At 44.6% G+C, this 25108-nt stretch overlaps 3 protein-coding genes across 3 annotated transcripts; 2 read left to right on the top strand and 1 right to left on the bottom strand.

Annotated features, from left to right (window-relative positions):
• Positions 1 to 1417: 1417 nt before the first annotated feature.
• znf142 (zinc finger protein 142) lies at positions 1418 to 8373 on the bottom strand (the record flags this gene model as incomplete). Its single annotated transcript, XM_080498131.1, has 7 exons — positions 1418 to 1908; positions 1996 to 2101; positions 2601 to 5328; positions 5561 to 5738; positions 5834 to 6658; positions 7386 to 7613; positions 7905 to 8373. The coding sequence occupies 7 exons, from the start codon at positions 8371 to 8373 to the stop codon at positions 1418 to 1420; spliced, it is 5025 nt and encodes a 1674-aa protein (XP_080354257.1).
• Positions 8374 to 9850: 1477 nt separating this feature from the next.
• On the top strand, positions 9851 to 12924 carry bcs1l (BC1 (ubiquinol-cytochrome c reductase) synthesis-like). The gene is made up of 7 exons (XM_080497660.1): positions 9851 to 10441; positions 10632 to 10771; positions 10851 to 11045; positions 11672 to 11735; positions 11820 to 11992; positions 12421 to 12538; positions 12670 to 12924. The coding sequence occupies exons 1-7, from the start codon at positions 10122 to 10124 to the stop codon at positions 12920 to 12922; spliced, it is 1263 nt and encodes a 420-aa protein (XP_080353786.1). The 5' UTR covers positions 9851 to 10121; the 3' UTR covers positions 12923 to 12924.
• Positions 12925 to 13613: 689 nt separating this feature from the next.
• On the top strand, positions 13614 to 23749 carry cyp27a1.1 (cytochrome P450, family 27, subfamily A, polypeptide 1.1; the record flags this gene model as incomplete). Its single annotated transcript, XM_080498132.1, has 9 exons — positions 13614 to 13859; positions 15188 to 15369; positions 16098 to 16297; positions 17519 to 17716; positions 18797 to 18960; positions 19103 to 19269; positions 19410 to 19491; positions 19822 to 20022; positions 20199 to 23749. 9 exons carry the CDS (start codon positions 13614 to 13616, stop codon positions 20328 to 20330), a joined length of 1572 nt encoding a protein of 523 aa, XP_080354258.1. The 3' UTR covers positions 20331 to 23749.
• Positions 23750 to 25108: the final 1359 nt, after the last annotated feature.

Raw genomic sequence — 25108 nt, forward strand, 5'->3', positions numbered from 1 at the left:
TTAAATGGTCAATGTATGTGTATATAGAGCTGTGAATATATGCAAAACATTTTCTGAAGGAGTAAAATCCAAACATTCATAAACATCTCTGGTTCAGTCATTTATTCCATCGACATTTTATAGTACTTCATAAAATAAACAAAAACACCTACTTACAAATTCTGCAAAAACCAGAGGCTTTTCAGAAGGGGGTACAAGAAGTACAAGCAAATTAACTTTTGGAGACGATGGCACCGGAATGTGATAAAAAGCAACAAATAACTGGAAATAAATTGCAATTGTTTCTTCATTTCACTGGTAATGCTCATGCATTTGACTTTCAGATCGGTTGTATCTTGCTTCCTCATCGCATTCAATTTCATGTATAACGACAAAGTTCAGCTTTCCTTCGTAATAAGCGACTGTTTTCCAGATGTCAGACTTCATTTGATTTTCTTTTTCCCGCAAGGTTTAGCTGTGAAATGTGAAACTGCCTTTTCCTGTGAGATTTGTGCTGGAGACCAAAGGGATTATCATCTCAGAGCTTTATTCTAATAGGATCAATACTGTTGTTCCTCAAAGCCTCCAGACATCCTCCAAAAAAAAAAGAGGTTTGGATCTCATGTTTTTTTCAAAGCATTACTGAGAAGTCAAACGCTGGCAGACATAACATCTCACACCAACACACAGCAGGGGTTTTGTAATGAAAGCCCCCATTTTCAAGTGAAAATGGATCATTTTTGTGTTTTTAGTTCTGAAAAGTAGTGCCTCGACATGACAACGTATTGAAAACTTTGTTTACACTGAAATGGCGGAAATGCTGAAAATGATATTGTTAGTATTTTGGGTGCTGTTGGTTGTTTTTGAATTGAACTCACACACATGCAGCAGAAACTATGAGCTATAAGATGAGCTGCCATTGAGCTGCCATTGTTAAATATTAACACTGGCAGTACACAGACATTTGTATGAACAGTCGATGAAGTTGGATTGTTATTACAGGTAACTTATCTATACAACTATAGTCACAGGAGAATATGGACTGAAAATCATGACACCCTGAAGGAAAACATTGTCCATCCAATGAGTATATGCAGTAGGGCTATTTGCTACAAGCGTAGTAAATGCGCTGCGTTTCTGAGAAGTTGCGTTTCCACAGAGACAGAATTGGAGCGTTTTCAAAAGGTTCCACCTTGGCTAACCCAAGGTTAGCGTTTTCGGTGTCTCCAAGCAACTAAAAAGCAATGAAAGTTTTCCGTTTTGACTTGAAAACATTAAACATCTTCTAAAACCAACAATCCGTTTCCCAGATCTGCACTCGATTCGAGAAAGCGTCTGGTCAAAATGATCCTTACGTGTACAAATCTATTCTAAGCCCCAGATCCCAGGCTGGGAACCAGTGCTTTACAACCCTGCGCTTCATCTATATTGTGCATCTTCAGTGTTGTGCCGTCACTTCCTCTTCCCGAGTGGCTCCTGGAGGGAGCTCACACCCCGATCTTTCTCCCAGAGTCCCTTGCAACGCCTGCTTCAGGGTGAGACTCCCAGCTTCGGCGTCTCTCACCACGCCCTGCTCCACTGCCGTGTCCGGGTGGTGCCGCTGCAGGTGCTTGACCACCTGGAACTTCTGCTTGGCTCTGTACGAGCAGTGGCGGCAGCGGAACGGCTGCTGGTTGGTGTGGGACAGGAAGTGGTGTCTGAGCCCAGCCGGCCACCGAAAGGCCTTCTGGCACAGGCCGCACACGTACGGCCGGTCGTCGCCGTGCTGCCGCTGGTGGGTCTTCAGGATGAAACTCGTTTTGAAGGCTTTCCCGCACTTCTCGCAGACAAACGGGCGCGCGTCGCAGTGCTGCGTGTCCCGGTGTGCGCGCAGGGCGTCCGCTCGGTTGGTGCGATAGTCGCAGTCGTCGCACGCGTACGGCTTTTCCCCTGCAAGAAACATTCAAATCATGAGCTGAACATAATCCAACCACAGTAGAACCAAGATAATAAGAGCTTGAGTTCGTCTCTGGGTACCTGTGTGTTTGGTCATGTGATACTTCAGCTGAGTGGCCCACTTGCATTTATAGCCACACTGTGGACAGAGGTACTTCTTCTCTTCTTGGTGAACCCTCATGTGAAGCTGAAAGAAGGTTTTACAAAACTTAACACTTATCTCCAATTACAGAAACAAAGTGAACCGAAATATATATATATAGAAAAAAGCTAATTGTAAAATGATTATTATGATTTTAATTGTCTCTGAATTCACAACACTGCACTGTGTACATATTGTCATAATTGCAGGGTTGCTGTCAGTGTTGTGATTCACTCATCAAGTTCAGCTCTGGTAACAAAAGTTGCATTTTCCGTGTTTCCATGGAGATAGAGCATTTTCAAAAGTTGTGTTACAAGAGACTCCAAGCACCGTTGTCATGTATACAGACACACGAAACCTGAAAAGGCTGCATCTCCTGCTGAAGCTAACAGCCGGACAGAGACGGCCTCTCTGCAGCTCCTATGTACCACAAAGTAACTAGAAACACCCTCATCAACACGAATGAAATCAGTTACCATCCCTCTGCTGCCAGAAGTGGAACATTAATGTGCTTTTCACTACACTCCAAATGCTCTCTTCTTACCTTCAGCCTGGACGGATCGGTGCAGGAGTAACTGCACTGCTCACAGCTGTACGGCTTTTCTCCAGTGTGGATGCGGATGTGCCAAGTGATCTTCTGCTTGTTCCGTGTCGAATACTCGCAGTCCGCGCATTTATACAGGCGTTTGCTCCCATGAGATCGGAGGTGCTGCTCCAGCACCAGCTGATGCCGACAGGCGAACTGACAGGTGCCGCACTTCAGCGGCTTCTCCTCTGGGGGTCCGTCCTCGTGTTCCCCGAGAAGGTGCTGGGCCAATAGCTGCCTTGCTTTTGCGGCAAAGGGGCACAGCGAACACTGATGTGCCCGGTGGGACTTCTGATGGCGCTCCAGGGTTTCCTTCGTCTCGAAGGACTCCCGGCAGGTCGCGCATTGCACTCGGGCGTGGACGCTGTGCTGGTGCGCTTTCAGATCCAGGTCGCTGCTACACGTGTAGTCGCACTGCTTGCAGGGGAAGCGGGCCTGGAGCTGGTGAGCGCGTTTGCAGTGGTTCCTCAAAGCGACCTCCGAGCTGAACCGGGCGTCGCAGTGCGAGCAGACGTGCCGCAAATCCCCCGTGTGGCACCGGAGCCTGTGGCGCCGCACGTCGTCGGGCGTGTAGCTGCTGAAGTCGCAGAGCGAGCACTGCTGCGTGGGCCGTTTGTCGTGGATGCGCATCTTGTGCTGACGTAGTTTCGTCATGGCGCCGAAGGTCTTGTGGCAGACGTCGCAGCTGTGGCGACCGAGCCCCGTGTGCAGAGACTCGTGCTCCTCCAAGCGGTAGCGCCTCGTGGTGGTGAACGGGCAGTACCGGCAGCGGTGAGGACGCGAGCCTTTGTGTTTGAGCGCGACATGCTGCACCATGCATCGGTCCTGCTTGCAACTGAAGCTACAGTGCTGGCAACGCAAACGTTTAGCTTTTCCATTTCCAAACCGGGCTTTCTTGTGCATGTGCAGGACGTGACGACTCAGCGAGCTCTTGGATTTGGCTACAAATGAACACAGGCTGCACTGAATGTCACCTGGCTGCATGCAGCCTTTCCTTTCGTGGCTTTCTAGCGTCCTTTTCTGATTGCAACCGAACGCACAGTTTGAACAACGAAAGAGCCGATGTCTCCCGGGACGTTCCGACAGGCCTTCTTCAGCCTCTCCTGCCACGGCTTCTTTTTCAGACTCATCTGTTGCCTCATGATCGACTCCTGAAATGTTCAGACTGTCATCTTTCAAGGTTTCTCTGCAAGTTGAGAGGTGTCGTTTAAGGGTCGGAAGCCTGACCGATGAGAAGCCGCACTGCTCGCATTGGAATTTCCCATCTTTTTTAGTGTACAAGCGTTTTCTCTGAAGCTTTTTTGAAGCAGTAACCACAGAGGTATTCACAAGACTCTTGAAGTTTGATGAAAGAGAATGACAGCTGGGATTTTCTTGCTCAAAATCAGTGGATATTTCATTTTGTGAGGACAGAGACGTCCGATCTGACGTTGCCCCACCTAGATGTCCAGATCCTTCTTGAACGGCAGCAGAGTCATCTTTCGAGGTCAAACCGGGATTTGAAACCCCTGCAAAGTTCCTCGTCTTTTGCAGCAGTGACGGGCATTTCTTTTTAGTGTGGCTATCCAGACCACGCTTCTGTTTGAACTGCGCGCCGCAGGCCCGGCACTGGTGTCTCTTCAACCTGCCGTGACACGCAGCGGCCCGGTGATGTTTCAGAGCACTCTCCTTACAGGTCACATAAGGGCACCGGTCACAGCGATACACATCTTCGGTCGGCAGCACCAGCATCTGCACCCGACCCTCCAGAACCATGGCGTCTGCTTGGTCTTTGTCGTGCTTCTTCATGGCTTTCAGACGGATCTCAGACTGTGATGGTTGGTTTGTCTCGGCTGGATTTGCACAGCACAGAGGCTCACCGTCACTGTGTTCGCCGTCTCCATCTGGCTCTGCTGCGCCATCGCCCCCCGATAAACCTGCAGCTGGAGAGAAGTCTGCCGCCTCCTGTAATGTTTCAATTACATTCCCGTTTATCGTGGGCGCGCTTCCTGAGCACGCCTCCTCGTTCTGGAAAGATGGGTTTGGAAGTGCAGTTAAAACCAGCGTGCAGTATTCCTCTGGACTGTTGACGGATGAAGGACTGTTTGAAGCAGCTTCTTTGACAACTTCCTGAGACACAACATCAAAAATATCCACAGACGCGACAGGCTGTGAGCCGGCTGAGGTTTCTTCAAGACATTCACGATCTATTGAGCCGGCTCGCTCTCTTTGAGTGTCAGGAGTTGGCGACTGTCCGTGACAAGCCGACGGTTTGATGTAAAAATCTTGCGTGAGCTCTGCCGAGTTCCTCTCTCTCTCCTTTGCGGCGTAGTTTTCCAGCCACTGCTTGTCTCCGGGTACGTAGCCGTGAGCTTTCCTCTTGTGGAGGAAGAGGCTGATGCTGCTGAAGGAGGAATAGCAGCAGAGCGCGCAGCGAAACTCCTTCAGCTTGGTGTGTTTGCAGTTCTCGTGGTTCTGAAGCGCTTGCCTGTAGCAGGTGGTGTAGCTGCAGTATTTGCACTTAAACACGGCGGGCTGCTTCTGCTCTCCGGAGTGTTTGGCCAGCATGTGATTGCGGAGCTCGTATTTGCGCTTGCAGGCGTAAGCACAGATCTCACACATGAGCGATTTGGCCTGATGGCGTAGTTTGTGGCTGTTGAGTTGGTCCATGCGGTGGCATCGATACGGACACTGGTCACATGTGTATCTAGGAGGGGGAGACAGAACTTTCACTCGTTGTGATAATACCACACAAAACTCTTCTTATAGCAATATATAGGAATTCAACCGTGTTGGCTAATACTGAAACAAGAGCCTATTTGAGTGGGTTAGAACAGTTTTAGGAGCTAAAACAGGGTCAGCTAGGCTGCCGGTTCTCATAATTTCAAGACTGATGAGTGAAAGTTTCTGCCAAAGTTGAATAATAACAAAGCGTGTACCTGAGGTCTCCTGCATGTTTCCTCATGTGCACGTTGAGGTAGTGCTTCCATTTCGTGACGTATCCGCATTCAGCGCACATGTAGTTCTTGTCATCCGAGTGAGTCAGCATGTGTTTGGAGAGGTAGGACTCGTCTCGACACCGGAAGTCACAGTGGTGACACTTGTGAGGCTTCTCACCTGAACAAGCCAGAGAACAGAAACGTAAACGTGGGATCTGCAAACAAGGGCGAATGAGAAAATCTTCAGGCGACAAGTGAATGCCCTCCTCTCACCGCTGTGCATCAGCACGTGTCTCTTCAGGCCACGTTTGTGCGACGTGACAAAGCTGCACTGGGAGCAGCGGTGGATCTTCTCGTTGGCGTGCAGATGTCCAATGTGCTGCTCGAACTCCACCGGGTTGAAGGTGGCGAAGGAGCAGAAGTCGCAGCAGAGCTCCTCGCTCCCCGGGTGGCCGAGCCGCCGGTGCTGGAGGAAGACGGTCTTGTTGGAGCAGGAGAAGTCGCACTCCGGGCAGTGGTAGGCCAGGTGGGTCCGGTAGTGAGCCTCCATGTCCGCTGCGCTTTGGAAGACGGCGCCGCAGGCGTGATGGCGACACTCCACCGCCTCGACGCCGTGCACCTCGGACGTGTGCTTGATCAGCTCCTTTCGCAGCGAACTCTGGAAAGAGCAGCCCTGCTGGAAGCAGGCCAGCGGCTTGTCCTCCGACACGACGTTGTGCGTCTTCATGTGAGCCTTCAGCGCTCTGCTCTGGCGAAAGCTTTCCCCGCAGGCGGGACAGAGGAAGCTCCGGGCGTCGACGCCGCCCTCTGCCTCGGCGGCGTGCACGCTGGCCAGGTGGCGGCGGATGGAGTTCCTCTCCACGGCGGAGTACTCGCACAGGTGGCAGCGGTGCAGCTTTTCCCCGGCCTCCCGCAGTCTGTGGATGCGTAGCTTGCTCTGGCTGGTGAAGTATCGCTGGCAGGTGGGGCACTGGAGGCCAGGGTCTGGGAAGTGGAGGTGGAGGTGCTCCTGCAGGTGAGAGCGCATCTTGAAGCAGCGGCGACAGATGGGGCAGGTGTGAGTGCGATAAATGTGCTCGGATCCCTCCGCAAGGTACTCTAGGAAAAGAGACATGTCTGTTTAAACTCGACATTTGCAACAAAATTGTCTGTTACTTTCACCCAGAGGTGTCAAATACATTTGGGTTCGGGGGCCAATTTCTTCTTGAGTGGGCCAGACCGGTAAAATAGTGCCATAATAATATTTGAAATTAAACTTTGAAGTTGTGGTGCAGAGTATATGTAATGATGATGTCAATATTTTCACAAAACCAAACAAGTAGCATAGAAGGTCGCTATTATGTCAACATAAAGCCAATTTTAATAAAACCTTCTGGTGCAAAATACAGTGAAATGCCACAATAACTTTTAAGAAATTAAAAAGGACAAAAAAAAAAAAATCTATATTTTCTTTGAAATTTGTACAATCGTCATGGTGGTTTGGAGGACTGGATTGGACACTCTTGTGGACCGGTTTTGGTCCACGGGCCTCATGTATGGCAGCCTTGCTTTTAACCAGCTGGAGTTCAACGGGCTCAATCAAGAGCAACTGCATTTGGCCAAAAGTGGTAAAAAAACAAGTACCAAATAAAACACAGTAAAGAATATATGTGTAAACATGGTAACTTGATTTTTGTTTTTGATTCCACAAAATTCATCTAAGTTAAATTCAGATTTATTTTTCTCCAGGACAGCCACCATCTTTCCTCGGCACATGCTCAAGCCATCCCAACTGAAAACACTCAACTGAAATGCAACGGATTGAAGAAACGATATGTGTGCAAACCTTTAGATGGCGGCAGTGCAGCAGCCTGTGCAGGCGGTCTGTGCTTTTCCACTGCTTTCCTGGCTCGTTTGGACTTGTTCTCCTCTTCCTCCTCTTCCTCCTCCTCCTCCTCCTGTAGTGACAAGGAGACGGCAGCTGCTTTGGGTTTCCGTTTTCTTTTTGGCCTGTTGGACATTTCGGGATGTTGGTTTCCATCGGCACGTGCAGTTGTGCGCTCAGACTGATCTCCTGATGAAAGCAACAAAACACAATCAAGACTTCTGCTATAAAGAGATGCTCTTTAGCCTTAAAGTTCCAAGCAGATAGTTTTTTTCTATGAAATAGTTACAATTTTTTTTTTAATATTAGAGAATTCAAGCTTAAGGGCAGTAAAACAGCAACAGGATGTTAATTGAATGCAAACGTCTTAAAAAGATGTTTCTCTTGCATTAGTAAGCAGTTTGTTCAAGGCCAAGAAGGTTAATATTCAGACAAGCAGTGAGACATGCAATCTCTGTATCAGCCAGTTTGTCCAGTTACCTCCAGCCTCTTCTGGCAGGTGCTTCTGTCCACACAGGTGCTCCTTCAGCTCTTTCACAGTTTGAGAGACAGACTGGCAGTGAAGGCAGCCGAACGGCTTGTGGCTCCGCCGGTGACTCTCCATCTCTCCCCGTGTGAGAAAAGAGGCTTTGCAGGACCGGTAGGAGCAGGGAACGAGAGTCAGGCCATGCGCGGCGATCAGGTGGGATTCATAATCCCGCCGCTCGGCGCCGGCGAACTGGCAACCTGTCTGTGAGCAAGGGAACGGGCCGTCGGGGTCATGGCGGCTGTGGCTGGCTTTAAAGTGGTGTTTGAGAGCGGCGGGCTTGGAGAAGACCTCCGGGCACTGGGAACACTTGTAAGGCCTCAGCTCTGTGGCGGGTGGAGCTGCTGGGCTCTGAGACACAGACGTAGAACCGCCTGAGGAACTTTGTCCAAGTTTTTCACATCGATCTCCTTCGGGATGCATCGTTACTGAAAACACAGCACATCATTCTGTTACAAGACACGATCCAGCATTTGAATCTATATTTTCTACAACTTTCCTTTTTTTAAATTAATATCGGTGCATTATAAATAGTACTTGTTTAAATTAAAGTTTGCACTGAATGAGTCCCATGCTAACATCTGCCCAAACTGTTTTCTAAAGTTCTGCATTTTGTTTATGTAGTTGTGAATTATTCAGAAGTACTAATAAAACTCCACTCCCCCTCAAAAATAAAAAATTTAAAAATTGGAATACTGTGTAAAACATGAATGTAAACTGGCACATATTATACAACAAATTAAAGATTGAAAGCACTTGATCAATTATTCAAAAGTTGGCATAGCAGCAACAAATGAAGATTAACTACAAGGCAAATTGCGAACTTCCTGTTGCTTTTAGGTCAGGGGTGTCAGCATGTGAGTTTTAGGTCTTGATGAGAAGAACAAGTTCGCCAGTCTTGACATGCATGCTAAAATTGGTGAGTTTTTGAGCTATTTAGGGGGTCAAATGACGTGGTGGAACAACAACAACGATAATAATAATAATAATAATAATAATAATAATAATAATTACAAAAACATTACAATTGTACTAGGGTACTGGCCTTTATGATAACACATGCAAATATATCAATATGAAAACCTGCCAAAAAGTGAAGTAAAATACCCTAATTAAGACCAATCAACCACAACTTAAGAAAAATGGTATATGTCAAGTGATCCAAAACAAGAAAAACATTCAAATTGTATAGAAACTGAGTAATTACACGATCGAATAAGATAATAACAATATAATGTAAAAAAGAGAGCACGTTACACAATAGTAAACATGGGGCTGTCCCAACTTTTTTGCAAATGCGTTACTGCAATAAGATTCAAAACAAGCCTTCATTGTTTCCATCTGCTGGAAAACATCCATCATGTCAGCTTACATCGGCATTCTTATCAATTTTATTTGGCGATGAAAGCACATGCTCGTTCATATTTAATGTTTTGACCTACCGCCCGACTTTCTGCGCAGCTTTCTATCCGAAAACCACAACATCAACAACATTCCTGCACTGTCCGGCTGCTAAAACTCACGAATACGGCTTGTTACTCACGCGATTCTTAATCTACATCAATGTACAGCCAACGTTTGTAGCAACAGTCTTCTTAAAACAATTAAAAATGATCTCACGTTGTCACAATTGACGCGGCGGCATGCTATCGTCTGCTCGCGAGTCGCTTCTCTTGTTTCTCGTCGGACATTGTTCAGCGCCGCCTCCTTCCAGTTCAAGGCTCATTTAGCTGATGTCGCTACATGAATATACTGTAAAATCCACACGTTAAATTATGACCTCGGTATAGGGTTAAAATTTATAACCCTTGTACGTAAAATCATCTTAGCTTCAAATGCTTGAAGTGGAACGATTGTTATCGAGTGCCGGGGGCCGGTCGGACACAGGAAGTGGAATGAAGGTCCTGTCATTGAATTCATACTTCATTCACATGGCGCAGTTATCTGGTTAAAGAAGGTTAAACAAGACCACAGTGATGAAGAAAAGATGAAGACACAAGTAGGGGGGTTGTTGTTTAACGGTACCGTCTGTGAAGTTCGTCGCAGTTTTCATTAGATCGTTAAAAAACTGCAAAAAATCATGTAAACAAACTGGAGTTTTAACCCCGAATAGTCTTACAAAGAGTCAGAACGAGGATATAACGCCTGGTCCTCCCGGAGGAGCACCCACCATGCCCCTGTCAGACTTCCTGGACGGCCTGAAGGACAACCCGTATTTCGGGGCCGGTTTCGGGCTGGTTGGGGTCGGGACTGCGCTGGCGGTGGCCAGGAAGGGAGCCCAGGTGGGCATGATCTTCTTCCGCCGGCACTACATGATCACCCTGGAGGTGCCCAGTAGGGACAAGAGCTACGCATGGCTGCTGAGCTGGATCACCAAGCACGCCAAACACACGCAGCACCTGAGCGTGGAGACCTCGTACCTGGCGCACGAGAGCGGACGGATTCACACACAGTTCGACTTCCACCCGAGTCCTGGAAACCACATCATCTGGTGAGAACTAGTCCTCAATAGATCACCTTGTGTGGTCAAAACTAGTCCTCCATACATCATCTGGTCAGAACTAGTTTTCAATACATGGTCTGGTCAGAACTAATCCTCAACACACCTTTATGTCCTTAGTTATTAGCCACTGGATATGGATTTACACTATGTTGCCTGACTCGTTCTTTGGGGTCTCCAGGTACGGGAGGAAGTGGATCAGAGTGGAGCGGACCAGAGAGAAGCAGATGGTGGATTTGCACACCGGGACTCCCTGGGAGTCGGTCACTTTCACGGCTTTAGGCAGAGATAGACAAATCTTTTTTAACATCTTACAGGAAGGTACGGATTCACACACAACATGTTTTAAGCTCGCAGCTGTGACTGCTTCTTTAGTGTAGATGTCATTTGTGTTTCCCAGCGAGAGAACTGGCCCTGAAGCAGGAAGAAGGGAGGACGGTGATGTACACAGCCATGGGAGGAGAGTGGAGGCCCTTTGGGTTTCCACGACGACGCAGACCCCTGAGCTCTGTGGTCTTGGAGAAAGGCATCGCCGAGAGGATCGTAGATGATGTGAAGGACTTCATTGGAAACCCAAAGTGGTACACCGATCGAGGTAAGCACTCTCCAGGTTCAGTCTCGTTCAAACATGTGAGCCGCTGGTCAAAGTCGGCCCGCAAGAACGGCATAAAAGATATGTGTTGACAGTTAAACTGTTTGCGTTTGAGCAGAGGTGACACTGAGATTTAAAACTTTTCTGCGTCAAAGTCAAACCACAATGTCGTGTTTGAGGGGGGAAATAATGCAAATTCTACAGAAATGCTGTGAATATTCAATCCAAAGTGCTTTGGCAACGTTGTCAGATTTCAGATTGCACTTTTAGGTCTCTAGAAATGCTATATTTAATTTAATATTTAGTATTTAATATTGCGTTCTGTGCACAACTTGAAATGAATTCCCCCCCCCCCCACACACCCACACACCCACACACCCACACACCCACACACCAAAACCAAAAAATGGAAATAAAAAAAATGCATAACAAAGAACAGTTAAATGAGATAGGAATTTTAATAGGACAGAAAATAACCAAATAATGCAGTAAAAGCTAAATAGTAGTTAAAGAAGTTGTTTAAATGGTGCTCAGAGAAACAGCCGAAACAGGAAAACAAGTTGATTCCAATTTGATCTGAACGTTCTGTTGATGTTTTAGTATAAGTGTGACTGTGTGCGCCGCTGCAGGGATTCCCTACAGGAGAGGATATCTGCTCTACGGCCCGCCGGGATGTGGCAAGAGCAGTTTCATGTGAGTTTCTCTTACTTGTGTGTCCTGTCTGCAGTCTGTGAACTCACTGTTTGCAACTCCTCCGACGCTTGTGTTGTCTTTCAGCACGGCGCTGGCAGGCGAGCTGGGCTACAGCATCTGTCTGATGAGCCTGAGCGACCGCACGCTCTCCGACGACCGTCTGAACCACCTGCTGAGCGTGGCGCCGCAGCAGAGCATCATTCTGCTGGAAGACGTGGACGCAGCCTTCGTCAGCCGAGACCTGGTTCCCACAGAGAGTGAGTATTAACAAGGGTGTCTTAACATAACACCTGTGGGCCAAAACCGGTCAGCAAATTATAAAAATAAAAAAGAAAACCTTATTATTATTATTATTTTTTTTTTTTAAGAGTAGCAGACACAACACTGATGTACACCGAGTTTGTTAAAGTACCCATAATGCAACAGCTATAGAAGTATTTGTGACATTTAGCAGCAGAAGGTTTAATAAAAATTGGCTTCAAATTGTGATTGTCGTCATTTTCAGTAGCAATTGTTTGCCTTTGTGGAAATATTGACATTTTCTCTTTCGTCTGCACCCCAGCAAAGAGAAACTTTAAAGTTTGAATTTAAAGCTTATTATAACACTATATTACTGGTCCGGCTGTACGTGGCCCCTGAACTGAATTAATTTAGAATAACTGTTGGATGTCTCTCCACCTCTCAGACCCTCTGGCCTATCAGGGGATGGGGAGATTGACCTTCAGCGGGCTGCTGAACTCTCTGGATGGCGTGGCTTCATCAGAAGCAAGGATAGTTTTTATGACCACCAACTTCATAGACAGGTACGACAGCACGATCCAGCTAGATGACTTTAGAAAAAGCTTTTTGGATTAAAGTTTCAGTCAACAAACAAATCACACTGCCACATTGGTGTGTGTGTGTGTGTGTGTGTGTGTGTGTGCTCTGCCCTCAGGTTAGACGCTGCGCTCATCAGGCCCGGCCGGGTGGACATGAAGCAGTACATCGGACACTGTGACCCCTTCCAGCTGAGCCAGATGTTTCGCCGGTTCTACCCACTGGAGCCCACCACGGAGGCGGAGCGCTTCGCAGAGCGAGCCCTGGCAGCGCACGCTGAGATCAGCGCCGCACAAGTGCAGGGACACTTCCTGCTGCACAAAATGGACCCTGCAGGATCTATAGACAATGTTGGCCAAATAAAGGGGTGACGAGGCTGAAGGGGGGTTGGGGATGGGGGTGGGGTCCACAGACTGAATACTGAATAAAACTGAAGAACAACTCTTTTCTACATTTTGTCTCGTAGTTATTTTTACATAATCTGAAATGATTCCAGTGTCTGAACACTCCATTTCTCCTTAAGACATACCTAAAAGATGTAAGCGGCATTTGTGATGTGACTTTTTCAGGATTCATTTTCGATATTTAAACTTCTCACCCCAGTTGGATGCTTCGAATATCAAACAATTCTAATCCAACACTACGCTTGTTGATGTATTTCTTCTGCTGTCGTCACCCTTCACTTGTTGATTTAGTTTACTACTTTACTGCTGAGTTAATGGATGCCAGAGAGATTATGCAATCCACTGACCTTTTGACAAGTGAATAGAAACAGACAAATAACTCCCTTTATGTAACTTTGGACGATAATGTAAGAAACCAAGACCCAATGCACTATTTCAATGAGGGAAATCTGCTTTAATGCACGAGAGAATTCACTTATTATACACTTACACAAGTATACAAGTGTAGCTTTTAAATTAATTCTATGGTTTATTCGGTTCCTGTTCGGGGTGCTGTGTGGGAAGGGTTAAGCTTTGTGTGGCCCATGGCCCCTCCCTGCTCGGTCCTTCTCCTGTTCGTAATAGGAGCCTTCTCTGTATTTGCTGTACTTTTGTGGTTATGGCTGCTTCGCTGTGCCGGAGAGCGGCGCAGCTGAGGAACGCCGCCTGGCTCCAGCCGTCTCTTACCACTGTGGCCCCGGCTGTCTGCAGGGGTGCAGGAAAAGTGACCTCTGCCCCGGGGGCACTCTCGGCCCTCCAGACAGACAAACCCCGGACAGTGGAGGACCTCCCACGGGTCCGCTTCTTGGAGTTCCTTTACAGACTGGTGTTTCAGGGCTTCTATAACCGCACGCATGAGCTACAGGTACGTCTGGGAACAGGTCAAGACACCTGACCTCCAACCCCATGCAAAATTCAGTGAAAATGGTCTTAATCATTTGTGCTGGTTTGTGCCTGAAAAAATATAGTGATGCAGCTTTCATTTTTCAGATATTAAACAATATTTTAAAGGGGTCAATCTGAGTTCATGGAGCCTCCCCACTTTGTCCAAATTGAACAAAAAATGTTGTCATTAGTGTCGTGTTAGAGCTGGTTCGTGCTGAAAGGGTTAGGGTTGGGGTTATCGTTTGTGCTCCTTTGGTTTTTAAGACACACTGCCTGGCCAAATAAAAGCCATCACCAAGAAAAGGTCACACGCTCAAATATTTCGCTGGGCCGCCTTTCGCTTTGATTACAGCAACACAGTCACTGTGGCATTGTTCCAATATGCTTCTGCAATGTCACAAGATTTCACCAAGATGATGGGAGAGTCTGACCACAGTGCAAAGCCTCTCCAGCACATCCCAAAGATTCTCAAAGGTCTGGACTCTGTGGAGACCAATCCATGTGTGAAGAAGATGTCTCATGCTCCCTGAACCACTCTTTCACAATTTGACCCCAGTGACTCCTGGCATTGTCATCTTGGAATATGCCCATGTCATTAGGGAAGAAAAAAAGTCCATTGATGGAATAAACTGGTCATTCGGTATATTCAGGCAGTCACTTGGCCAACTGCAGCGACCCCAGATCACAGCTCTGCTGCCACAGGCTTGTACAGTAGGATGAGGCATGATGGGTGCATCACTTTACCTGCCTCTCTTACCCTGATGCGCCCAACACTCTGGAACACTCTTTTATTTTTTAGAATATCCTGGTTGGTGCGCGGATTGTCCGCCCACTCATGCGCAGCAGAGTGGAAACGGGGCCTGAGAACAATCTTTTTGAGATAATAAAATAAATCCTCGTCATCGAGGCTTTGTCGGATGTTTTTATTCTTAACTTGTTCCAAGTCTGTTTAGCTCCTCGGGGGCTGATCTGGAAAAGTGAGATTAATGATCAAACCTGACAGAACTGCAGAAACTGGTGCAGCAGCAGCAACGGTGGAACTTCTAAGTTCACGCAGCTCCCCCACTTTGTCCAAATTGAACAAAAATGGTCTCAACAGACTCAGGTCATGGTGTGAATGAGTGCATTTATCCCCAGTGACAGTGCACAGTTGGATATGTTGTTGGTCGGAGTTGGTGTCTGAGATTCGGCTTGACAAATATGCACGATCCTTTAAATATGGCACTCATCTGTTGTTAACCTCAACAAGAAACTTCACACACAATGGTCAAGTGTGACCCCATGTCAAACTTGCTGCCCCCCAATCAGGTCTATGAGAAGCAGCTCTACGGGCCGATCTACAGAGACGGGATGAAGCAGGTCTGTGTGAGCTGCCCTGACCTGCTGGAGGAGCTCCTGAGGAAGGATGAGAAGTTTCCCTGCCGTGCAGACATGTCTCTGTGGAAGGAGTTTCGTGATATGAAAGGATTCGGCTACGGGCCTTTTACAGAGTGAGTTCACACCAGTGCTACGCTTCCGTTCCCCAGCTGCCACCATATAGTAGCCCTTTAATCCTTATAAAACCTGTTCTGCTCACGTAGGGGCTTTTAAGGAACACGTGGCGCAGTGTGAGTAACACAGATTTCCTCCAGACTGGAATGTTGCTGTTATTCTTGGTTATATAATACAATCCATCAAGTGCATTGAGAAACGCTCCCTAAGTGAGATCAGTGTTGTAATATTTGCTTTGTCCAACTAAATGAGAAAGAATGTTGAAAAAATAACGAGTTTCTTTATAGGCCTCCAAAGGAAATATACAAACAAAATAAAGAATATAAATATAAAATATACAAAATATAAAACATGGTGGCGGTACCATCATGCTGCAAGGCTGCCTCTAGTAGAGGAGGCTCTGAATATACCCAAAGACTGGTGAAATATGAAGGTAGTCAAGGTATTCTGGATAGAAATGCATTTTCCATGTGTTAGGAAACTAAACTGGGTTTTAGAGGATAATGATCTGTCTTCAAATGAAGTGCCCTAGAACCTGCCACTGCGGACTGAACTGCTGCAAACTAACAGTTGTGTAACCAGAGTTTAGTAAAGTTGATGAATTTAGCAGTAGGGGTACATCCACGTCCCTATTTTTATTTTACTTACTCTAATTATTCCCTAAATCTTGACGTTTAATCATCAACTGGACATGGTCCGCTTGACTCGGACTTTCTTTCTGATCCAGGGACGGTGAAAGGTGGTACAATCTGAGGGCGGTCCTGAACAAGCGCATGCTGCATCTGAGGGACTCGGCTCAGTACGGTGGGGTGATAAACAACGTGGTGACAGACTTCATCAAGAAGATCCGCTATTTGCGCCAGTGCAGCCCGACAGGAGACGCTGTTACCAACGTTTCTAATGAGTTTTACCTATTTTCACTAGAAGGTGGGTTGGTGAATGTGAAATCTTCTTGCAACTCCGGCAAAAACTATTCGTACACTTGAATGAGCAAATAATGATGAAATAGTCCAGTTGCGACAGAACCCTTGCGGTGTTGGTCAGCTCGTTCAGGTTCATGATGAGCTGCACTGATGGCTTGCAAATATCTCACCAAATCAACACGTCGTTCCACGAGACAGACTGTTCTCATTTGAAGTAGATAAGGAGCAGAGGGCTCTCCTCTTGTACATATGCCAACAAGTTATTTTGTATTGGCAGCTGCTGAAAAAGGAGTAACAAGAACACAAGTTTTTTTGTTAAGAGTGTTTAATAAATGTGTTCAGTGCATATATTTTCCCTTCTCTGATTGATATAGATTAAAAATGAATGATATTTAACCGTGATTAATCAAAATGAATCCACAGCAACTCAGTGATATATCTTATTAGAATCACTAGTTTTATACTTTCTATGGATTCTTTAACTTTTCCTGTGACTTTATTTGGTAGATTTATTCCAAACCAAGAGTGCTCAGTAAAAGAAAGCCGTGTCAATACTTGATTTAAAAGTATTAATATAACTGCTGATTTATCAAATGCAACCTCCATTGAGACCGAGTCACTTTAAATGTGCTTTGTATATTTCAGGCACTTGAAAGTGTGTCATAGTTTCAAGCTTTCTTTTTTTTTTCACATATTAAAGTCAGTTCTTTTATTCATACAGCCAGGAAGCAGTACAAAGAAAACCCCAAACCAAATTAAACCAAAATCATATTTGTCTATGACATTTCTCAGCTTTTTGTTCAAAATTTGTTTAATGAAAATAAAACACTGCAACTTACACTTTTTCATCAAGAGCGTGTGATCTGAGTTTGTGTCACAATTTAGCTTGACTAGAAGGAATAAATGCTCTGCCAAAGTAATGAGTTTATATGTGATGCTAAATTACAATTTTATACAAATTCTATAAATCATATACAACAAACATTTATAATAATAATGTTTAGTACAGCTGGTAAAATATAGGGATGAATATGAAGACGAATTAGAATGAACATGATGGTCTCTATAAAAGCAGTCATTAAAGTTAACATCATAGGGAACATCTATACGAATAAGCCCGCAAGTGTATAGGCTTATTTAAATATTATCTACTTGAATGTGACTTTTTGAACATGTGCTTGAGCCCAAAAAGCTTTCTAACCATTTCTTATTCTGTACTCCTAAGGGATTGCTTCCATATTGTTTGAAACGAGGCTCGGTTGTCTGAAGAAGGAAATCCCAGCCGGAACTCAAGAATTCATCGACGCCATTGCTCTGATGTTCACCAACAGTATGGCTGCGCACATCCTTCCAAAGTGGGGCCGCGGCCTGCTGCCTCACTGGGAGCGGTACCTCGCTGGCTGGGACGGCATCTTCACCTTTGGTCAGCTGAAGCTTCATTTGTTGTTTCGAATTCAAGCAGACGTGCATGTGATCCCGCAGCTACAATTGGAGACTGCCTCCCCTATAATGCAATGTTTTATAAACATGTGTCTGGGACTCCATTCTGGGGTTGATGAAGGTACATGGGAAGCTTTTGAGTACTGCTGAGAGGTTTTAGTCTAAACGGGACTTTTTCCTTTTCGACAGATTCATCTTTCTCTTGTCACCTGACATGTCGCCATTTCTTCTCCTGCTACTTCCTTTGTGACCTTTGTGTTTATTGCACACATCCTGAAGAGATTTGAAACATTTTAGATGTATTTTTTTTGTATTTAAAAGAAAAGATACACTTTCAATATAATGCTAAAACTTAGAGTTAAAGTTTTGTGGCATAAATTAGGTTAACTCCTGATTATAGCCAAAACTCCCATATGCAGTGTTTCAACAATTTCACATAGTTGCCAGAGGTCCAGCAACATTGCATTAATGTTGTATCGGCCCAAATCCAGCCTTGGTCCTGGATTTCAGCCAGTCTGTCCCTCTGTGAGCTCTAATGAGAACAGGCTGTTTTTGTGTCTGTGCCTTTAAATGTGCTGTTTGTGTCCATGTCTACTCCATGTCTGTTTTCCAGTAGCGTTTGCAAGGAGAAAGAAAATGTGTCCACTTGTAATTTAAGAGGGCAGAGGACTCATGTATGAGAACTCATATTAGTGGTAAAAAACCCTTATTAACAAAATTTTGCACAATATGGGATCTTTAAGACAAACAATTGTTTTCCCCTGATAATAACGAGGGCTTTGTGACAGCCTGATTAGGAATCACTGGACCATAGATAGGATAAACAATCCACTTTGAGGAAGCCATCAATTGTTTGTTTAAAAATTCATTTTGTGTTATGAAATTGCCGATTTTTGTTCCTGTTCCTGATTTCCAGGCCCTCAACCGAGGTTTGAAAACAACCTTTGGCTTACTTGCACATGATTACAATCACTTTGTTTTTACATCACAGACTTTCTCAACTAATTCCGTTCATTCGTCTGAAGTTTTCAAGGAAACGCTCAGATTTCTGTGTTTATTCCAGCAAAGGAGTTGATCGACCGAAAACTGGAGCTCATCCAGCAGCGTCTGGACAAAAACCAGGACGTGGAGGGGGAATATCTGACGTACCTCCTCTCAAACACTCAGATGAGCACCAAGGATGTTTACGGTAGCGTCGCAGAGCTTCTCTTGGCCGGGGTGGACACGGTGAGTCAAATCTTCTAGAATCAGATCCTTTCACCAAAGAGAAGCGCTTTGTTTAATCCTTCAAGTGTGACTATCAATCGAAGGAATGTTCTAAGTCAACATCTAAAATCTCTCCCCCGGTTTGTATTTCTTCGTGGTGAAGACCTCCAACACCCTGACGTGGGCGTTGTACCAGCTGTCCAGGAACCCTCAAGTCCAGGACAGACTTTATGAAGAAGTGTCCGCGATGGGACCGCCGGACCGAATCCCCTCTGCTGCAGACGTCTCCCGCATGCCTTATCTGAGGGCTGTGATCAAAGAGACGCTCAGGTGAGGTTAGGATGGTCTGTAGCTGTGGCACATAATGAAAGTAGATGTGGAGACACGCTCATGTGTTAACATTGTAAGATTGAACGTGTTGCGGTGCGTTGAAGTTGTTTTTTTGTTTTGCTTTTTTTAAAATCTTGCAGGATGTATCCAGTAGTTCCCACGAATGCCAGAGTCATGACAGAGAAGGACGTTGTTATTGGTGGATATGAAATTCCAAAGAAAGTGGGTGTGTTTAGTGATTTTAACTATTTGTTTCGTATGAAATTGCAAAAAAAATCTTCGATGTCCTCAACACATAATCAAAAACATTTTAAATTACCCAATAAACTAAACAAAACTCTAACCGAGATCAGTGGCTTTTTTGGGGGCGACCCAAACACTTATATATTAATATGAATATTTACAGGTTTCTTTTTAAGCAAATCGTTACATTCTAACAGTAAGAATCTGTGTGCTGAAACGTGTTTTTATCTAAAGACTTCCATCAAGTGTGACCACTGAATGTCGAATCCCCTCAGATGTGTAAGGAAAATCTGTGGTTGTTTTCTGCAGACGACCTTTGTGCTCTCTCATTACGCCATCAGTAATGACGGGGACACGTTCTCGGACTCGACGCGGTTCAGACCGGAGCGATGGCTCCGGGATGGCCGTGAAAGGCCTCACCCCTTCGGATCCATCCCCTTCGGCTTCGGGGTGCGAGGCTGTGTCGGCCGCCGGATCGCCGAGCTGGAGATGTACTTGCTTCTGACTCGGGTCGGTGTCACGGGAGGAGAGGAAACGCATGAAAGTGCATCCATCCTCTGTACCTATTTATACCACAAAGCAGACTATATGTTCCGTTATTACGCAAGCATCTTAAAGTGGTAATATAAATCAGTGCTGTAGAATCAGTTGAAGTAGAATAACAATGCTTCCTTTCCTCTCTCCAGTTACTCCGGCAGTTTGAAGTCCAGCCAGACCCCTCCATGGGAGAGGTGAAGATCATCAACCGGGTGGTCCTGGTACCAGACCAGCAGCTTAACATACGCTTTGTGGACAGACGGCGTCAAACGAAAGCCTGATTTGACTTTTGGGGACTATTTTCCACGACGTCGTTAATAAGCACGTGAATGTTGGAGTTTTTCAAAATTGCAGCTTGATCACTAGTGCGCAGTGGTGGAGCCAGAAAAATATCAGTGGGGTGGCCAAGAAGAAACATGTGCTTCTCTTGCGGTGGCACATTAATTGATATTATCAGAACACAAAAATGTGTCTCATTCCAAAACAATCGCCTATATCAGTGGTCTGCAACCTGCAGCAATGGAGCCACGTGTGGATCTACAGCCTGTGTGTGGTGCGTCTCTTAAACGTCCAGAAAATATGTAGAAATTATTTTACTTTATGTGCACGTCATGCTATTTTACAAAAATGGCTACTGGCTCAAAACAGCTAAAGAAGGTAAAATGGCCCAAAACAACTGGAATTGCTAAAAGTAGATCAAAGAACTCAAACTACTTAAAAAAAACCCGAAACAAAACAGGAAAAACAGCTAAAGTGTAAAATCACTATAAACAGTCCAAAAATGTGGACATTGCTAATATAGCACAAAAAAAACCCAAAAAAACAACAACAACAAAAACGGTTAAAAATACAATAAGAGGTTGTAAAATCATGTTTTTTTTTCATGGCTTTCACAATTTTTTTTCTCAAAAATACCAGCATGTATAACAGGTATTTCAGTGAAGCACTACCAGGATGAGTCAAACTTTCTCTGTTGAGTTTTTCACCAGAAAAGTTTCAGTGCCGGACTCAACTCAATGCAAACGCTGAGTTTTACTACAACATCTTGATATGTAAAAACAGCCTGCACATACCAATCAACCAACCTCAGGACTAATAATAGAAACAGAAAACAACAGACAGCTGCATCACGCTGAAAAACATATTTATGTCATAGTATTTTAGCATTATCAACGTGAGCATGAGTTGAGTGAAGGAAGGATACGTTATTGTGTGATAAGTTCATGATGAAGTTCTGTTTTAATGATGTTTGGATGACACGTATTTCTTTTGGCATGCAATCCTTTAAACTTTTTTTTTTTTATTATAGCCACTGCATGTTGTTGCACTAATGCAAGTATGAGCTTGGGCATAAAGTGATGATGCTCAATCACGCTTGTGGAAAACATTTTAAAGTTGAAAAAAAAAAAGTTCTGTGTAAAGCAATGTCAGATGTGTTGACCTCTGTTAAGAAGTACGTTTGATTTGTTTGTTCACAAGTTGACAAAAACGAACTTGATGGATTGTGTTCAAACTGTGAAGACTCCTAGAAAACACACAAAAGAGGAAGTGATTATGTTTTGGATGACATCTGGATCAAATTGTGGATTCAGGGTTAAGATGAAAAGTTTTGCTTTTCGTGAAATATGAAAGTAAAAAATCAATTGAATATAATAGGCTGGTTGGTTCTGTACCAAAGCAGAAGAGATTCGATTTTAAGAAATATCTGGATCATATTCTGTATATTAAATTAATGAGAAATTATGGAGAGCCAATCACATGATCCAGATATTTAAGTATACATACAGTATCTATCATTGAATGGTCTGCCTTCACTGAGTGTCTGCTTATTTCTAAACATTTTACATATGTTAGAAAATATATGTAGGATGAATGTGAATAACCAGTTCACCACAGGACACAGAGGGACAGACACATATAAAATCTGATATCAGACTGAAGTTAGAATCACATTCGATATAGATTATTACAACATCATGGCACTATAGAAAATCTCTGGACAACAAAGTCTGTTGCAAGAAATCCAGATCTGGAATCATGTTAAATAAACTTAATCCAAAGCAGATTCTAGATCCATAGTCTTTTTTTTACAGGTGAAAAATAATTATGATATGACCTTATTTTTCCTTCTTTTCTTTTCTTTTTTACCCCCCAGACACAGAAAGTGTATATGCATTCATATTTGGTTTTATTTCCCCCATGTCAACTGTTTGGAAACTGATAATATAGACTCACATACCTTCCCTGAACTTTATGGTCTTTTCAATTATGTTTTTAGAAATTTAAACAAATCTTGTCGTTAACAAAATTGTTTAGTGGCAACCATCAAAACGAACTATTTATCCCAGACGTAGAAGAAACCATTATGTCATCTGTTCAAAAAAGTAAAATATGGTATCTTTGAAAATGCACAACATCTGATCAACACCAGGGGCGTCAAACACATTTCAGTTCAGGGCCGACATACAGCCCACTTTCCACTTGACTGGACTGGACCGGTAAAATAGTGTCATAATGATCTTTAAATTTATACTTTAAAGTTGTTCTTTGCTGTGGCACAAAGTGTATGAGATCAAAATGTTTATATTTTCACAAAATCAAATGATTAGTACAGAAAAGGATTGCAATCTCAACATAAAGCTTTATTATTCCATTTACTTGGTGGCTTGACGGGCTGGATTGGAGCCTGTGGGCCTTATTGACTCCCCTCATTTTATAGGTTCAAACTGTGGACGTATCATGCTGGAAAAAAGTTGTTTTTTTTATTAACCTTTTTCCTCTGTAATTTAAGAAAAAAAGCACAGTAAAAGATTAAAACTCATCAAGGTGAGGGAAACCTGTTGTGTCACTATGTTAATCCAGCAGAGGGAGGCATGACATCACTACTCAGGACACGTTCATACAGAAACGTGTGTAAAAAGTGTTTTTTTTAGGCGCAGTACGCAAAAACAAGCTGGAAATAAAATACTGAATGTTAACCTGCGAGGGTAATACCACTATTTATACATGCACTGTGCTCGTAATCAGATTCCTGTAATGAAATTGATATGAGAGTTACAGTGAGCGAAGCAGCAGCTGTTGTCTCAACGGGCCCTGCAGATTCGATTTTTTACACGTGTTGTCGCCTGTAATCAAGATACTGTTTCGATAACTTCCACTTGAGCTCAAACGGGAGTGCAGGCAGAAACTGGAGGAACCCAGGGCGTCAGGGCTTTTTACTCATTAATGTCTAAAACAATATCCCAAAAATTGTAGAGGGTAAAAATGTGAATTTAAAAAGAAAAATGTATTATGAAATTTGTTGGTGTACTGGAAATCCATTAAAATGATAAAAGTTCCAGGCTGCGTGGAGCATGTAGATTAGAAGCTGCTTATGCACCACGACCCGTCCATCCATGAGGTGGCGCTGTCACTGTGAATTTATTGGTCAATGGAGTTCACCAGGGCAGTGCTGCAATCACACGTGAAGTTTGAGGCCATGTGGAGCATCCTCAGGCTGTTTACAGTGCACTTACATTATTACGAATGTTCTCTTATTTCAAAAGCCAGACGTCTGTATAAAATGACATATTTCAAATTAAAGTTGTCAGACAATGTGAATCCTGAGATTCAGTTGATGAGAGGAAGTTTAACAAGCTTTTAAGATCTAAAAGTTATCAAAGGTTGAGCACAATGGAGCCTGCAAAACGACTGTGGCAGTTTAAATAATTATCGGGTAATGATTTTTCTTTTTAGAATCTCATTCTTCTGCAGTTTGAAGTATTGTTGAACGTCTCTTTAAACGTTGGAGTGCGTGTTGAATTCAGCCCATAACACAGCAATAAAGTGAATTCACGGTTCTGAGTTGATTTATTATAAAGATTGATGGGGATGAGATGGAAAGAGAGAAGAGATTTGCTGATCTCTGTTGTCCGGTTATTGTCAGCCAGCTTTTTTGTCTTTCACGAGCTTCATCTGGCTGACTTTTCTCAACTCGTCTCATCGTGCTTAGGATCTGGTCACTTGGCCTGCAGAGCCTGTTTGAGGGTTTTGACCTTCTGCTTGAGCTTTGAGTCCACGACTCTCAGCTGGCGTTTCTTGCCTGCAGGCAGCTGCTCGTTCCCTTTTTCAAAAGGCGACGAGTCTCTGCCTCAGCTGCACGTTCTCAGTATCCTGCTCCATGTTGATTTGGCTGTAAACTCTGACAGCCTTCTCCAGAGACTGACTCCTCCTTTGGAGGTCCTCTGGGTTTTTCCCCCCGGCTGCATCTCTGTCTTTGTTTGAATCTTCAACATGATGCTGATATACTCCAGGTGGCAAATCAAGGCAGAAATCTGGTGGCGATGATGGACCTCAGACCTGAAACTCAACAAAGGCAATAACAAAGTCAACGTGCTGCCATTTGAAAAAATATTGCAAAAATTAACTCATCATCTCATACATAAATAATTGCTTAGACCTTTCATTGAACAACACAATAACAACAGTGTGTGTGTGTGTGTGTGTGTGTGTGTGTGTGTGTGTGTGTGTGTGTGTCTACGACTTTATTTACTGGCAGGTTTGGTTTGCGCATGAGTGACAGCATGAACCACCAATCACAGAGTCTTCTGGTGGAACAAACGTGAAGGTGTGTGAGGGAGAGAGAGAGAGAGAGAGAGAGAGAGAGAGAGAGAGAGAGAGAGAGAGAGAGAGAGAGAGAGAGAGAGAGAGAGAGAGAGAGAGAGAGAGAGAGAGAGAGAGAGAGAGAGAGAGAGAGAGAGAGAGAGAGAGAGAGAGAGAGAGAGAGAGAGAGAGCTCCACAGAGTCTGGGTTCAAGCTTGCAGACTACCTGTTTGCGCTCCACACTCCTCCTCGTGTTCGATCAAAACAATCCCAAGGAACTCCCCATTCATGTTTTGAAAAAAACAAAAACAACACGCACAAAAAAAACAAACTGTTTTGAGGTGATGCCAGACAGATCGAGTCCATCCCCGCTGAGTGGTGCCGGGATGGAGCCTCAGTGAGCAGCAGAAGTGACCGGGAGCTGGGGGTCGGTGAATGGGTCTGGACGCGCGCGCCGCCGCGCTCTGCCTCCGCTCGG

This window comes from Blennius ocellaris (assembly GCF_963422515.1).
Source record: "Blennius ocellaris genome assembly, chromosome: 6".
NCBI classification, from domain to species: Eukaryota; Metazoa; Chordata; class Actinopteri; order Blenniiformes; family Blenniidae; genus Blennius; species Blennius ocellaris.

Bases quoted from the DNA above. Each gene is read 5' to 3' on its own strand.
- bcs1l (XM_080497660.1), top strand. From the start codon at position 10,122: ATGCCCCTGTCAGACTTCCTGGACGGCCTGAAGGACAACCCGTATTTC. The intron at 10,442-10,631 runs GTGAGAACTAGT...TGGGGTCTCCAG, and splicing joins CCTGGAAACCACATCATCTG to GTACGGGAGGAAGTGGATCA. The intron at 11,993-12,420 runs GTGAGTATTAAC...TCCACCTCTCAG, and splicing joins AGACCTGGTTCCCACAGAGA to ACCCTCTGGCCTATCAGGGG.